Genomic DNA, 16,546 nt, shown 5'->3' with positions numbered 1-16,546 from the left:
TGCCCCCATGTCTGACAATGCATGTCAGTCAACATGACACCAGACCGCCTAGGCGGTGGGCGGTCTGACGCCATGCTGGCTGGCATGCATTGTCAGTTCTCCCTCGGCGTCGGTCTTTGAACTCAAGTAAACTATTCAGTTTACTTAAGTTCAGAAACGTCAGAGCTGCGGGCGGCTGCGGGCGGCTGCGGGCGGCTGCGGGCGGGGGGCTATGCCCCCATGCCCTAATGGACGCACCGCGCCTGCAGATAATGTGTGGGAGGTTAGCTAATGATGTTTCAGTTGGTAGAACCACTTTGTATTGCTAGCCAAGGCTTAGGAGGTCAGTGCATAGCATCTCTGCAGAAACAGCTTGTCCTAGCTGATGTTCGGGAGGTCAGCAGATGGTAGCTACGTAGAAAGACTTTGGGGCATATATAAAAGCATCTATCTCAAACACAATGTCACTTTTCATGATGTTGTGCTGGCAATGGGGGCTTGGCCTTATTTACAAGGCAGCGTTAAGGCACTTAATGTGGCTTAACGCGGCCTTGTAAATAAGGCCTCCTTTCACGCTATGCTTAGAGTGAAAGGGGAGGGCAATGGGTGTTGCAGTGGCCGTTCCACCGCAACACCCATTGATTTTGATGCTCCCCCATATTTACAATGGTGGCCTAAATATGGGGCAGCGCCTAAACTAAGACCAGGGAAAACCTGGTATTACCCTGGCAGAATGAGAAATAATGTTTAATTTGTCCTCGTTTTTGCTGTTTCCATGTGTGCTGCATTGTGCAGCACACATGGAAACAGCAAAACGCCATTGATTGTTTATGTGCAGGAAGGTGTCACTTCCTGCACATAAACAATCACAATCACAAAAAATATGACATAGCAACTTCTATGTGTGCTGAATTAAGCAGCACACATTGAAGTTAAAAAATGCCATTTCAGATTGTTTTATGTGCAGGAAGGGAGACCTTCCTGCGTATAAACAGTATTCCCCTGCAACGTAGACACCCTTACACTATGGTGCAAGGGTGCCTGCGTTGGCGCTAGGAAGCTAAAGTAGTGCCAGCGCAGGGGGAAGAGCAGGGCTGCCCCATTTTGTTGTAGATATAGTGCAAACCTGCTTTTCAAAAGTTGCGGAGCACGTTATTAAGCCAACGAGGTTAACGCTACGCTCCGCCACGCTCCGCCACGCTCCGCCACTTCTATTGTAAATATACACATTTGTTTTCCTACATAATGTTTGGGAGGAAGTAGCTGCCTTTGTCTCAGTACAGATGCTTTGCCATCTTAGTTAATGCCTGGGAGGCAAGAAATGCAACTGGGAAGTCTGAATGCAGTGAAACAAGAGGAGATATGGAATTATAGATATATTTTGATCTCAAAATGGAGAATAATTGTTAAACCTTGCCTTATAGCTGTGACTCAAATTGTGATGCATTTAGGGCTCATGTGTTTTCAAGAAAATATGTTTGAAACAGTAATTTTTTTTATATGCGCCAGTGGAGAAAATCTTTCTATGAATAATTGTATGTATTTCTTTGTATTTTACTACAGGGGTAGTCTCTTAACACGGACATTAACGGATATAGTAAAAAGAGAAGACTTTGTCTTGAATTCAGAATATCTCATAACTCTTCTGGTTGTAGTTCCAAAGTAAGATATTTTGTATTTTTTAATAAACTAAATATAATTCAGTTAAAGAATATGACTTCTGCTATTTTAACTGCTGTTTTTTAACGTTACCGTTCAAAGGAATAGTTATGCTGCATGGCAGAAAACATATGAATCTCTCTCCGACATGGTGGTTCCACGCTCAACTAAGTGAGTAACATTTTCATTATAAATGTCATTGGTCATCTCAAACAGAAACTATTGTAGATGTGCTGCGAATTTTTGACAAAAAATAAGATTATTCCATTAGTTTGAAAATGAAGAAAAAGGTCTGGCCACAGAAAGATTGAGGACCTGATTTGGAGTTTGTGGAGAGGGTACCCTGTCGCAAAGCATCCGCCAAACTGAAGGTCCACCCGCCTCATTTAGAGTTGGGTCGATCTTCAATTTTCAACAGTTGAGATTGCTCCATCGCCACTGCCAACTTAGGGGCATATTTAAAAGTAAGTTGCAGAGCACGGGTTAGCTCCAAAATTGCTAGCATCGCGCTCCGTCACTTTAGAAATGCAGGAATGCGCCATATTTACAATAATATGTCTCACCCCTACGTTTCACCCTGCGCTGGCACTAAAATCAGTGGCCTAGCATCAAAGCAGGCACCCTTGCACCACAGTGCAAGGGTGCCTGCATTGAGTGAACAATTGTTTATGTGTAGAAATGTGTCCCTTCCTACGCATTAACAATCCAGAATGGGGATTTGTATCTCCTATGTGTGCTGCATTGTGCAGCACACGTAGGTGTTGCAAATTGTCATTTTTTAAAGATTGTTTATGTGCAGAAAGGAACACCTTCCTGCACATAAACAATCATTCATGGCGATTTGCTGTTTCTATGTGTGCGGCACAATGCAGCACACAAAGAAACAGCAAAGATGAGGAGAAATAAAGCATTTCTCCTTTTTTTGCCATGTTAAGAACAGGTTTTCCCTGCCTACTATTTAAGACACCCTTGTAAATAGGGGGCTGCATCAAAATAATGGGTGTTGCGGCGGAAAGTCCACCACGGCACCCATTGCCCAATCACTTTCACACTAATGGACATATGTACAAGCCCCTACTGCCACAGGAACGTCATTTTTTATGACGTTCCCATTGCGATAGTCCCATTGCGATAGGGGCCTTGCCTTATGTACAAGAAAGCGTTAAGTCTGTTAACGTGGCTTAACATTGCCTTGTACGTAAGGCACCCTTTCACTTTATTTTTAGCGTGAAAGGAGCATGCAGTGGGTGTTGCGGTGGGCGCTCCACACCAACACCCATTGTATTTGATGCTGCCCCCTATGTACAAGGGTGGCGTACATAGGAGGCAGCGCCAAAATTAAGACCAGGAAAATCCTGGTCTAAAGTTGGCAAAACGAGGAAAAAATGCATTATTTCTCCTCGTTTTTGCTTTGTCCATGTGTGTTGCCTTGTGCAGCACACATGGAAAAAGGAAAAATGCCATGGTTTGTTTATGTACAGGAAAAGCGAAGGCCTACATTGAATGTAGAGGATTAGGAACACCAAGTTGGGGGTCATTGGTGTGGTCCGCCGATCTGTATTCGTGTCTCCCCCTGTAATTATTAAGTGATCCATTGAGCTGCCGTGGGCTGGCACTGAGGAGTCCCGCACTCACAAGCGCTCAAACCGTGAATACCCTGGGACTATTGCAGGGAGGTCGGGTTAGTGGTAGTATTTTATTGGATGCCCCAACTGTGTACATGTGTGCATAGACTGTGCTGGAGCTTCCTGAGCCTTACAAACATGTTCTCTCAGTCAAGTTGTCTAAGATTTTACTCACAAACTTTCTGGACCTTTGTGGCTGACATGAAGCATTGAAAGGGAGAAAACATCAATAATGCAACTTAACATTTGAAGCCTGTGTGACTCCACAATGAGGACCGGAAATCAATGAATATGAATAAAAGGTTTCATTTGGATTATTAATCAGTACAGTCAATATGCAATCCATATGCAGATTCAAAAAGTACATTACGACAAAAGCCAAAGTAAAATATCTCAGTTGGTTGAAATGCAGTAAAATGAGATAAAAAAATGTACAATCATATAATAGCAAATGAAAGTGAACAGGTGCGCCATAAGAAACTGCCCTTCTCTTCTTTAACATAGGTCAAGTGTAGAATCATCTATCAATGGTTTCTAATTAGGGAGCAGTAGAAAGGTAGGTGTCAGCATGATCAGACTTCATTAGAAGTCCAAATGAAAAGGAAATATGGAGCATATTATCAAGGACGGCATTAAAATTATTGCTGGTTTAGCGGCAGAAAACTCCCGCTAAAGCGGGACAATAATGGGCTTGCTAATATGCCCTGGAGAACTCCAATAGAAGCCCATGTTCACACCATGTCCATGTTCTATTGGAATTCTCAAGGGCATATTATCAATTGTACCAGATTGATTTTGGTCTGAAGATAAGGATTCACTAGTGTGGTATACTTTTCCTACCCAGTCTCTATGCAGTTTGTCACTCGCCGGTGGGGAATCGGTGTGTCTCCTGTAAAGGGCTATATTTGAGCATTAGAGTTGATGAATGTTACAAGCTTTTTCCTCTTTATAAAATGTATTAACCCATACATATTTTGTGACATGGCTAATAAGTCTTTGTGCCTAGCAGAAGACATCATAGTTCTGTAATCTGACATGTATGCTGATAGCAGATCGGTCTTGTTAACCAAATTATATGGCCACAAAAGCAACCTAAATTGCTTTTGAATATGTCTTGCACTACATATAACATTGGCCCATTGAGTGCCTGGGCTCCACAGGATGGTGCAAAAGTCCAGCTAGATGTGCACCAGCTAAAGGACGTCTGTTAACATATACTGGCAAGGCAGTGTTCATGTGTGCTGGTCTGTCATTCTAGCACTGGCCTGAAATTGATGAGGTAAAAGAAGGACTCTATGGTGGGGATAATGGGCTCATGTATGTAAAGTGTTGCCTTGCTGCGTGAAAACAGTGATGCAACACTTTTCAGTGCGCCCTCCTTGTAACACCATGGAAGACATCGCCGACTTCATCAGCCCACACGCCCTCTGCTCCGCTGACTACATCCTCCTAGGGGACCTCAACTTCCACCTGGAGAACAACAACGACGCAACACCACCACCCTGCTGGACAACCTCGCCAACCTGGGACTCAAGCAACTGGTGACCACCCCCACCCACTACGCCGGACACACACTCGACCCCGTCTTCTCATCCAGCAAGGACATCGCCTTCAGCCACGCCACCGGACTCCACTGGACGGACCACAGCTGCGTCCACTTAAGCTTCGCAAGGACCACGATCCACCACCACCAGCAACAGGCTGCACGCAGGAACTGGAACAAGATCACAGCCGACCAGCTCGCGTCCTCCCTGAGCATGAACCCTCCCACCAGCACAACGAACCCTAGCCAGGCGGCCACCAACCTCACGAAGTGGATCAGCGACTGCGCAGACGAGCTCGCCCCCCTGAGAACCCCGCCCAGCAAACCCGGCAGCAAGAAAGCCCCATGGTTTACCGACGAACTCAAGAGCTCCAAGAAGAACTGCCGAGCCCTCGAGAGAACCTGGCGCAGAGACCCAACACCGGACAACATGACTGCCCTCAAGCTCGCCACCCGAAAACACCACCAACTCATCCGCGCCACCAAGAAAACGGCATTCAAGGATCGACTGGACAACAATGCACACAACAGCAAAGAACTCTTCAACATCGTCAAAGAGCTCTCCAACCCCAACGCCGGAAACAACGACATCACCCCTTCGCAAGACCTCTGCAACTCCCTCGCCTCCTACTTTCACAACAAGATCGCGGACATACACAACAGCTTCAGCACTCAACCGACGAACACCACGACCGAACCACTGCCCCCCACCACCACCCTCCGCACCTGGACTCCGATCAGCACCGAAGACACCGTCCGCACGATGAACTCCATCCACTCCGGATCTCCGACCGACCCCTGCCCTCACCACGTCTTCAACAAGGCCGACGCTATCCTCGCACCCCACCTGCGGGATATCATCAACACCTCCTTCGACACCGCTACCTTCCCGGAGAGCTGGAAGCACGCCGAACTCAGCGCTCTACTCAAGAAGCCATCGGCTGACCCCACCGACCTCAAAAACTACCGCCCCATCTCGCTGCTCCCGTTTCCTGCTAAAGTCATCGAGAAGACCGTCAACAAGCAGCTGGCCGCCTTCCTCGAGACGAACGGATCCCTCGACCCCTCGCAGTCTGGCTTCCGGGCCAACCACAGCACCGAGACCGCCCTGATCGCAGTCACCGATGACATCCGAGCGCTGCTCGACAACGGAGAAACAGCGGCCCTCATCCTCCTCGACCTCTCTGCGGCCTTCAACACTGTCTGCCATCGTACCCTAGTACAACGCCTCAGCAACGTCGGAGTCCAGGAGAAGGCCCTGGAGCGGATCATCTCCTTCCTCGCCGGAAGGACACAGAGAGTCCGACTCCCTCCGTTCAGATCTGAAGCCACCGAAGTCATCTGCGGCGTCCCTCAAGGCTCCTCGCTCAGTCCAACCCTCTTCAATATCTACATGAACCCCTCGCAGACATTGCACGCCAGCACAACCTCAACATCATCTCCTACGCTGACGACACCCAGGTGATCCTCTCCCTTACCAACGACCCCGCCACTGCCAGAGCCAACCTTCACGAAGGGATGAAAGAGGTAGCCGAATGGATGAAGAACAGCCGCCTGAAACTGAACTCAGATAAGATGGAAGTCCTCATCCTGGGATCCTCACCCGCCACTTGGGACGACTCCTGGTGGCACCCCGCCCTAGGCAGCGCACCCAAACCAACAGACCACGCACGCAACCTGGGCTTCATCCTGGACTCCTCCCTCTCCGTGACCAGACAAGTCAACGCCGTATCCTCGTCGTGCTTCAATATCCTGCGCATGCTACGTAAGATCTTCCGGTGGATGCCCACCGAGACCAGGAAGACGGTCACCCAGGCCCTCGTCACCAGCCGTCTGGACTACGGCAACACCCTCTACGCCGGACCCATGCCAAACTCCAGAAGAGACTCCAGCGGATCCAGAAAGCCTCAGCACGACTCATCCTGGACATCCCCCGTCGCAGCCACATCTCCGGACACCTGAGAGATCTGCATTGGCTCCCGGTCAACAAGAGAATCACCTTCCGTCTCCTCACCCACGCACACAAAGCCCTACACAGCCAAGGCCCAGGATACCTCAACAGCTGCCTCAACTTCTACGCTCCCAAACGCCAGCTTCGATCGACCAGCCACGCCCTCGCTGCCGTCCCCCGCATCCGTAGAGCCACCACAGGGGGACAGTCCTTCTCCTACCTCGCCGCCAAGACATGGAACTCCCTCCCCACCCACCTCCGCCTGACCCAGGACCCCCTTGCCTTCAGGAAGCAACTCAAGACCTGGTTGTTCGAGCAGTAGCAGATTCTCCCCCCCCACCAGCGCCTTGAGACCCTCTGGGTAAGTAGTGCGCTATATAAATGCAATGATTGATTGATTGATTGATGCGCTGTATTTACTGTACCCTCTTTTGTACCGCTTTTGGCCGCCATAAGTGTGGCAGGGTATGCTCAGACGTGAGTCCCTTGCTCCCTTGCTCACTTTGCCACTGGATTCAAGCAAGCCGGGCTGAAGACGGCTGGAATGCCAGAAACCGGTCCTCGGAAGCTTGTTTCCGGTCCAGGGAAGACATGGCTTGGCAGTTCGGGCTGGACTGTTCCCATGAGGCACAGGGTCAGACTGATTTGCATATAGCCATGTCTGAACTGGGGTGGCAGATGGGGCTAAAGAACACTGATGGATTAAACCCAGATCTTTTGTCTGGGTGTGAGTGTTTGATTGATTCAGATGCTCCGTCCATCACCACCCCCTTTTGTACCGTATTTACTGTACAGCGCTCCATGTCGCAAGGATATACAGATACGTCAGTATTTCTGACGTATCTGTAGGTGCAGTAATGATGCATTGCTAGAGTGTGTTGTAAAAGTGACGTTATTCCACCAATGTGTCATTACATTTGGGCAAGTCCCATGTTAAAGGAGCTTGCGTCAGTCTTATGCCTGCTTTGAGACAGGCGTAAGATTTTGAAGCAGTGGCGTCCTAGAATTGGCGTAGTGAAATCTCATAGATGTCACTGTGCCACTTCTGTGACCTTTTTATTACGGGGAATGCCCACCCTGTATACATTATACCAGATGCAGGTATAATATAGCGCAGGGCTTTACAAAGGGACGCATCTGCTTAGATGGGTCACTTTGTAAATATGGAGCTATGTGGTGCATTTTTTACGCTGCCACAGCATCACAAATGTAACGCAACGGCGGCGCAAAGGGCTCATAAATAAGCCACAAATAGTCTCCAGATCTTGAGGGAGTGATCCTTTTCTAATATGTTTTTATCTTATGTACATTGTCACCCTCCTACCTTCTGTGAGAACTACCTGATGTTGATTGCTTCCGGCATCTAGTCTCTGGGACTTGCACTTCATGCCTGGACCTATGTTTTGCGCTCAATGAGCTTCCTTTATAATCAAATCTCAATCTCCCACTTCCTTGGATTTTCTGAAGCCCATTGTTCATCCAAGAGCCATGAAGGAAGCTATTGGTTTATAATTGTGTACCCCTGACATTATGCTGCTATGCGCTCACACAGTGAAAAATTGCCATCTTTTTAGCCCACCTTCAAATCGAAAACTATGCAAGATAGAGAGAGTAGGAAGTTGGCTGACGCTGTATACCACACTGCATAAGTTTGAGCAAATGCATAGTATGTGTTGTCATTCCTATTTAAAATTGTACCAGAAAATCCAAGTTTAAAATTTTTACAATAAAACTTTTTTGTTTCTGCAGAATGATTGTGGAAGATACAGAAGCGGGGCTGTTCACTGTAACTCTGTTCAGAAAAGTGATGGAGGATTTCAAAAACAAAGCAAGACAAAACAAGTATGTAAAGGCAGTCTTTTTTAGTGTATATTTATAGGCTGACAGCTTTTCATTACATTGCATAACCACTTTGCTTTTTAGAAAAGTCAGAGGGTCCTTCTAAAACTTCTAGAAGAGCTATGAAAAATGCAGCCCTGCTGCAAGTCTCACAACCTCTAATATACTTGAAAGTGTGAAACCTCTTGGATAGGATCCTATTTGTTGTTCCTTACTCTGAATCCACTAAGACCTAGGGGCAGCTTAATTAACTGCAATTTATCGCAGCCAAAGTCGTGATAAATTCACCCCACCATTCACAAGCGGGTGCTAACAGCCCACAGCACCACTTTTCCTGCGAAAGCAGCCGCAAAAAACATCGCCACAGAGGACCTCCCAACCAATGAGATGCAGAGTAGGCATTCCGGTGACAAAACCTGTGACAACACCACACCTCAACATTCACAACGACCAGACAGATTGGCGATAAGAACACAAAACACGCGATAAGGATCGTTAGCAGTAGGAATTTTACACCTGCTCTGACCTGGTTTAAAGTAGGATGGCAGCCTGCACAACAATAGAGAGCCCTGCCCAGGGCGTCATCAGAAGGGCAACAGATGCCTTGGAGCAACTGAACATTCAGTACGGACACCCAAGAGGACCACAACACCCACCCGGCACCCGCCCCCAAGACCACCACAGGGGTAGCGCAGACAATTACAGCACCCCCTAGGAAACGCACTTGCCATCTGACAATGTCACTGTCCACTACAGGCTGAAAGGGACAACCATCCTACGCATCCTGGCGATCATCGCCTAACAGGCCTATGGCACCAAAACAGCAGACAACCAACATCCCACCCCACACCAAGCTGCTGGCCGTGCCCCACCTGTTGGCCCCTGGCACACCCCAAACAACACCCGCCAGAGTCGGGGGAGTCTCAAGACCCCATGCCTGTCCTGCACATCACCATCATCCTGGCACCCCTGTCCCCGTACAGCCAACACAATGCACAGGAACCGCTGGAGACCAAGCAAGGACCACACGCCATAGCCGGATGCACACATGTGTTGGGGGCAATCCCCTGCACACATGTCCCACCTGTGCCCCCTGGTGACACGCACACAATCTGTGCAACAGGAAGCACACAGCACATATCAATCTGCAGGCAACATCCGAACACCGTGGGACCTTCACCAATGTCGCCTCCAAATACACAGCCAGTGTGGGTGATCCCTTCTCCCTCTGACAGCCCAACAGCAACCAGCCGTCCCAGGATAGCACAAAGGGAAATGCACAGCCCCTTGGCAACTTCCCAATTAACACCCCACTCACCTCAACTCCACAACCATGCAATCCAAAACTCTGGCAATGCACACGTCACAAGTTCACCACAAAGATGCACAACAACATGCCCACCCACCAGACACAATAGAACAACTCACAATGTTAACCTGGGCAAGCCGTGAACATGACCAATCTACGGCATGGCACCTCAGCCACACAATAGACAAATGTTGGGAGAGTTGGCAACCAGGCATATGTGAAGGATGCAGTAGAATCATGATTGGGAAAGTACACAATGCCAAGAGTGACGGAAAAGTGCTGAACAAACCGCAGTATGCAGAATACACCCATATCCATGGCAAAATACACCTCTGGGGAATGGAGTACAGTGGACAGTGGACACAACCATGTCACCCCAGCCAGTGGAGGTCCTTGCGGAAATGTTGCCTGTTACACCCCACCTGTAAGTGTGAGCAGAGTGTGATTGGCCGGCGTAAGCCAGGCCAGCGTAGGGGTGTAAATAAAAAGCATGTAGCCCTGGGCGTTTTCCTCTTTCAGAAAGCCCAACGTCTCTGCCAGTGCGGCGCCTCCCACCCTGCCATGAGGCCAATGCCGTCCTCGTTAGCTGATTTGCCTGAGATCCTATGTGCCTGCCCTACCCCGGCCCGCTGGACCACAAACCTTCAGGGCCGACCCTACGCTGCCAGGCCACACTGATCAGCATCCGACACCGGCATGTGTCATGGAGGGCCCACCACGTGCCAGTATAAGCTTCAAGACCGAGGCCCGCAACCCGGCCAGACTTTCAGACCATTGCTGTCCCCCCCGATGCTGGCCCACATTACTCCTTTCTCGTTAACATATCCTACCAGCGACCTCTGCGGCCCAGTGGGTCCCATTAGTGAGACTGTGTCCTGGCTCCTGAGTGGCAGTGACCCTAAAACCGGGACAGCGGCCACAGCACCAAACCCCCTTCGATCAGTGAGGCATAGTGCCATATGCGCATCTTGCGACACATCCTGCTACAAACTCTGTCGAACGCCATCTGGCGAGCCGCGCTGCCACAAACCCTGTCCAACGCCATCCAGAGAGCCGTGCTGACACAAACACTGTCCAACCCCATCCGCCCAACCATGAATGAGGGACCAGGAGAACCTTAAGGACCAGTAGGTCTCACATCCAGCACCTAGTCGCGAATCACGAATGGCAGAATTCACACCAATGGTCGTGTGGAGAGGAGTAAGAGAAAGATGCGGCTCAGTCCGGACGAAAGCCGGGTCACAGTCACGGAGGTGACCGAACACGTGGTGCCACTGAACCTGAACTGCGCAGGACAGTAGGGCCACCAACCAATGCAGGCAACACTCGGTGAATGGCCCATGCTGTCCGCTGCCTCCGCCCTACACTGCTCTCGGCCTAGGGTGTGTTCGAGTAGGCCACAGATTTGAAACTGAACATCGATTATGCAAAGGCAGATGACACATCATTGCACAAAAGGAGAGGCCTAAGAGGATGTCGGCCTGGAAACTTGGTGGAGAGAAAAGGATAATCGTTACAGAGGTGTTCGTACACTATCGACATCTGCCTTGGTGTCACTAGAGCTGTGCATCACGAGCCGAAGACACGTGGCTGTGTCCCACTGCCGATCCGCTGCCTACGGCATAGGTCCAGTATGTCACAGAGTCATGATTCAGCAATGTCAGTGTACCGGCAGCATCGCAGTCAGCATCCCCACTCAGCCCCGGTGCCACTAAGTCTGTTCCCCGACACTCATGGACACTCTCTGGTCGGTTGTATGTCAGCACAACGCGGTCTATTACCACGCGTGCCATTACAACGCTGTTTTTACAAAGCAAGTCGAAACAACGACTTGCGCTGTAAGCACTGGATAGTGGAATAGTTTAATTTTCTATTCCAACTCCAGCCCACGATACAGTAGGAAAGGTGTTGGAATAGAAAATTAAACTATTCCTTGTCCAACAGTGCCCTCCAGCGCAAGTCGTTGAAACGACTTGCGTTGTAAAAGCAGCGTAGTAATGGCAGCGCGTATTAATGCTCGCGTTGTAAAGGCTGTTCCCCCTCTGGTCGGACAGTAGTGGCGTCTGAGCCTATGGACTAGGGAGCAGTTTTCACCCCCATATAGCTGATACTGAATTGGTGGGGGCAAGAGGCTGTTGCATTCCACTCCTCCTTTTGCTGCTTCCTGATAAAATCAAACCGATCGGCATCTTGTCCTGGTAGGACAAACAGTGTTTGTTTTAAAAATTTGAACAACATTTAAAATTACAAAGCTTGTCAACTTTGAGCTTTGTAATTTTAAATGTTCTTCATGTGTATTGGCACATTTTTATAAAATGTTAATATATGGCACTGCACTGCTGTTATCTAACATCTATTTGTAATAAATTGTTCAAATTTTTAAAACAAACACTGGGACATATTATCAAGGGGGTTTATCTCCGTTTTTTTGCTTTAAAAGCCAAGAAAGCGGAGATAAAATTATCTCCCTATTACCTAGCTGTCGCTAACACCAGTTAGCGACAGCTAGTAGGAGATAGCGACCATCTTGGGCCCCACTTTGCATGTCAGTGGTATTTATCACTAATGACATGCAAAGTGGGCGTGCCAAGATGTTAGCGACTGGAAACAGTCGCTAACATCGCTATCTCCTATTACCAACTTATGGAGATATTCGCTCTAAGCGCGAATATCTCCAAAAGCTAACACCTGCCCTGAGCAGTTCTTAGCCATGTTATCCAATGGGAGGTGGATAACATGGCTAAGAGCATTAGCTCGGTAATGCCTGAATATCGCTGACTTTTCAGCGATATTAATGCATTGTGGCCGATTTTTATCGCATTTGCGATAAACCTTGGTAATACCAATTGTCTGCTTCTGTCGAATGAGCTGGCCGGAAGCCCGCCTGGTGGGGGTCAAGATAACCCGACTCCTCCAAAAAATCAGACAGGCAGTTTGCTACATGGGTTTCCAATAGCTTTGCCACACAAGGTAACAAAGAGATCGGGCAGTAATTGGATAGCAGTTTAGGATCTGCCCCAAGTTTCTTCAATAAGGGGACAACTATGGCCTTCTTAAAGGCCGGGGGGACTTTCCCCACAATAAGAGACTCATTCATTAAGGCTAGTATAGGACCAGGAAAAGCCAAAAAACAGTCTTTGAGAATATGCGGCAGACAAAAGTCAGAAGGAGCCCCAGACTTGACCTTCACTAGAAGCTTATGGAAGGTTTGTAAGTCAATATTAGGGAATTGGCTTATCACCTGAGTGTTTTTAAGATGGTCATCAGCACTAGGTGCAGCGAGACATTTAGGAATTTTATTTTTAATAGTAATGATTTTGTCAATGAAGTAATCATTGAGAGAGCTACATAATTCCTGTGATGGTGCCGCCTTCAATAATATTCTATCTGGATTGGACAATTCATTAACAATATTAAAGATCTCTATTGAGTTGCTATTTGAATTGATGATGCGGTTAGAAAAGTGTGCCGCTTTAGCTGCCAGAATATTTTTCTTATATTCTTTCCTGGTCTTCACGTAGGTCAGTCTTTCTTCCTGGCCATACTTTCCACACCACTGTCTCTCCAATTTACGAAGCTGTAACTTCTGATCTTAGAGTTCAATCGAGAACCATCTGGTTGCGTCAGCGCATCTGGTGGTTTTCAATCTGGTAAGGGGGGCATGTTTATCGCTGGCATTCATTAGCCAGTTCAAGATATTAATATCCATTGTCTCGATATCTGGCCCACCCTGGGGAAGTGTGTCAGCCAGCGAGCTAAGAAAATCACCTTTATTAATAGAATTCCATCTTCTGGCCAAACCACCCTCCATGGGGTTAGATTTCTCAACAGAAGGGACCCGTAGATTAAATTTCAATAAATGGTGATCAGACCAAGTACAGGGAGAAACAATAGGACTGGAAATATCCGCCCCATTTGTCCAGACATGATCTAAAATATGTCCCTTTAGATGGGTAGGGGACAACACTTTCTGGGTGAAGTTCAAATTCATAAGCAGGTCCGTCATTTCAGCTGAGTGCGGGCCCTCCTCAGGGTCTTGATACCAGTAATTGAAATCACCCAAAAGCAATTATCACACGTTCCTGTGAATATACCCCCTAGTTGCCTAATGAAGGGGTAAAAGATGGCGAGCCCCTGCAAATAGATGTCAGTCTTCCATTTCTATAGCTCCCCTTCCAGGATTAATGAGCTGTCCTTGCTAATCAGAGGATAATCTTATTGCAAAACCCTAAGTCACAGCAGGAATGAAATTGTCTGGGGATAAGTTTACGTGACCAAGCTCAATGGATCAAAATAAATGCTCATGCTAATTACTGAACATAAACAGGGTCATCTTAGCTTAATGAGAAGTTACAGAGATAGTTCACCACTTCCTTCATCTTATACCTTGTGGTAAAGGAAATCCTGGGCCCTCCCAAAATTTAACATCACTATTTCAAATATTACACTCTGAATATGCCTTAATTCAAAAGTTCTGTGTTTGATTTATTCTTTTCAGTTTTCTTTACTTTGAAGACTTCTCTTATATCTTTTTCATTTTGTCACAGGGAAGCCATGTAATTCTCCACTCTTTCTCACCCACAATCTTCCTCCCTTACCTTGTCCTCTAGGGAGTTTGGCCATTCCACATGTGGTAACAGCTTGACTTGTCCAGCCTAGGGCCGTCCCTGACGAGCATCAAAAAGAAAAAGTATCAATCAGCAACATAATGTAACAAATAAGAGATGAGACCAGCCCAGATGTTATCAAGTTTCCTGAGTGAAGAAGGGCTTCTCACTTTGGTCAGGGCCTGCTCTGACTCATATATTTGTCTCAAAAGAGACCACAATTCAGTTGCTTTAGGGGGGCATCAGAAATCCATACCTGAGCCACACATAACTGATCACAAACTATCATTATTGACAATAGACATTTGGTACCACTATCACATTCAGATTTAACACCCATCAAAATCTCTTTAGGGGGGCAAAGACACGTGAAGGCTGAGGCAAAAAGACATTAGCTTAGTTACATCAGTCTGAAACTTCTGTAAGGCAGGGCATACAGCAAACATATGTACCATGCCTGCCGAAAGCTGTCTACATTTTTGGCACCTAGTTTTATCCCTGGAAACATTGGCACCCCATTAAGAGATTACTTCTAGCGTGTAATATAAAAGAGAGATAGTCTTGAATTGTTGCAGTTTCAAGTTGATAGAATAGACTGATCTATCCAAAATCTCCAATGCCCTCTGTATCTATGAAACGTGAACATCATTCTCAAGTTGTAGACTCCATTTTGAAGCCAGTAGCACGTTGTCATCAGTTTACATGCTAGCAAAGAATGTGGTATACCAAGCTCCATTGGGTAATTACAATGTGTCAGGAAATCTCTCATTTGAAAATATTTAAAGAAAAAGTCATGTGGGAGCCCATACCAAGCCTGTAATCCAGAAAATGAGCAAAAGCCATTTAAACCGAACACCTGCCCGATGGTCTGAACCCTGTGTCGGGCCCAGGCCTTCCCATTTGGATATTGAAACACTAACAGAAAAGCAGGATTATCCTGCAACGGCGTTTCTTTATTTAAAAAAAGAGATTGAATATTTGTTGCTCATTTCCTGCCAATTGCAAATAGTATCCTTCACAGCCTGGAAGTGAACCTCATATAGCTGGGTCCCCCAACCAGTATAAGAAAAGCCTATAGTCAACACCCAGCGCTATTGATAGTAGAAATCTACTTGATCTGGGTCAGCCAGGGTTAATAGGCTGTGCAAGCGTCCCATGAACATAGCCTAGAAATGCAACTAAAAATCGGGGAGTTGAAGACCCCCTCACTTATATGGGAGCTTCATAAGTCGAATTGCTCGTTTCGCTCACTTGGAGCCCCATATAAAACTTCCATGACTCCTTCCAGGTGCCTAAAAATGAATCCGGGACTTGGAAAAGGATGGCCCGAAAAGATAAAACATTTCTGAAGGATATTCATTTTAACTGTATCGCATCGTCCAACTAGAGTAAGTGGTAGTTTATTCCATGCCTTTATTTTGGCATGACCGTTATTAGTATGGGCTCATAATTTAATTTGAGCTTTATTCTTGGCATATTTAGCTGCGATCTGCTCTTTTAGCTCTCACTTCGTCACTGACCGTTTTTCAATTTGTTGTAAAAAGATAACCTGCTTGTAAGTGCCACCTCGAACAATTTCTGGGCGTGAGAAATTTTGAGTTGTAGAATTTCGTGCCGCAATTCACGCAGAACATCCTAAGGAGCTCAGTTTTATATAATGATATACAGTAATGTAATACCACGGATATATGCTTTCATGGTATCCCCGACAATGGAGGGTGTCGCTGTACCTTTGTTATTAGTAAGGAATTCCCTTAATAAAAAAACAGAGGTATAAATCACATAATCATCATTGGTCAATAGATGACATGGAAATGAAAACTTAGGGGCAGATATACAAGCCCCTTGCGCTGGCAGTACGTCACTTTTTGTGACGCACTGGCAGCACATTTCTCTGCCCCATATTTACAAGGACAGGAAAAGTCGCCCTATGTGGCTTTTCCTGTCCTTGGAAATTTGGCTCCTTTACACACAGCACTTTGTGTGAAAGGGGCGTTCCGGGGGTGTTGCTTTGGGTGTTCCCACACAAAACCC

At 47.2% G+C, this 16,546-nt stretch overlaps 1 protein-coding gene across 1 annotated transcript in view; it reads left to right on the top strand.

The window, feature by feature from the left end:
- Nucleotides 1–16,546, top strand: part of ATP6V1C2 (ATPase H+ transporting V1 subunit C2) — a 290,949-nt gene that overhangs the window by 236,602 nt on the left and 37,801 nt on the right. Inside the window, exons 7-9 of the mRNA XM_086926336.1 lie at nucleotides 1,543–1,641; nucleotides 1,741–1,809; nucleotides 8,507–8,599. Coding sequence (XP_086782462.1) covers nucleotides 1,543–1,641; nucleotides 1,741–1,809; nucleotides 8,507–8,599 — 261 coding nt within the window. The remainder of the gene's footprint in view (nucleotides 1–1,542; nucleotides 1,642–1,740; nucleotides 1,810–8,506; nucleotides 8,600–16,546) is intronic.

Source organism: Lissotriton vulgaris, chromosome 6 (genome assembly GCF_964263255.1).
Source record: "Lissotriton vulgaris chromosome 6, aLisVul1.2, whole genome shotgun sequence".
NCBI lineage: Eukaryota > Metazoa > Chordata > Amphibia > Caudata > Salamandridae > Lissotriton > Lissotriton vulgaris.
Note: the sequence above shows the minus strand (reverse complement) of the source record. Positions and strands in the feature narration are given on the sequence as shown.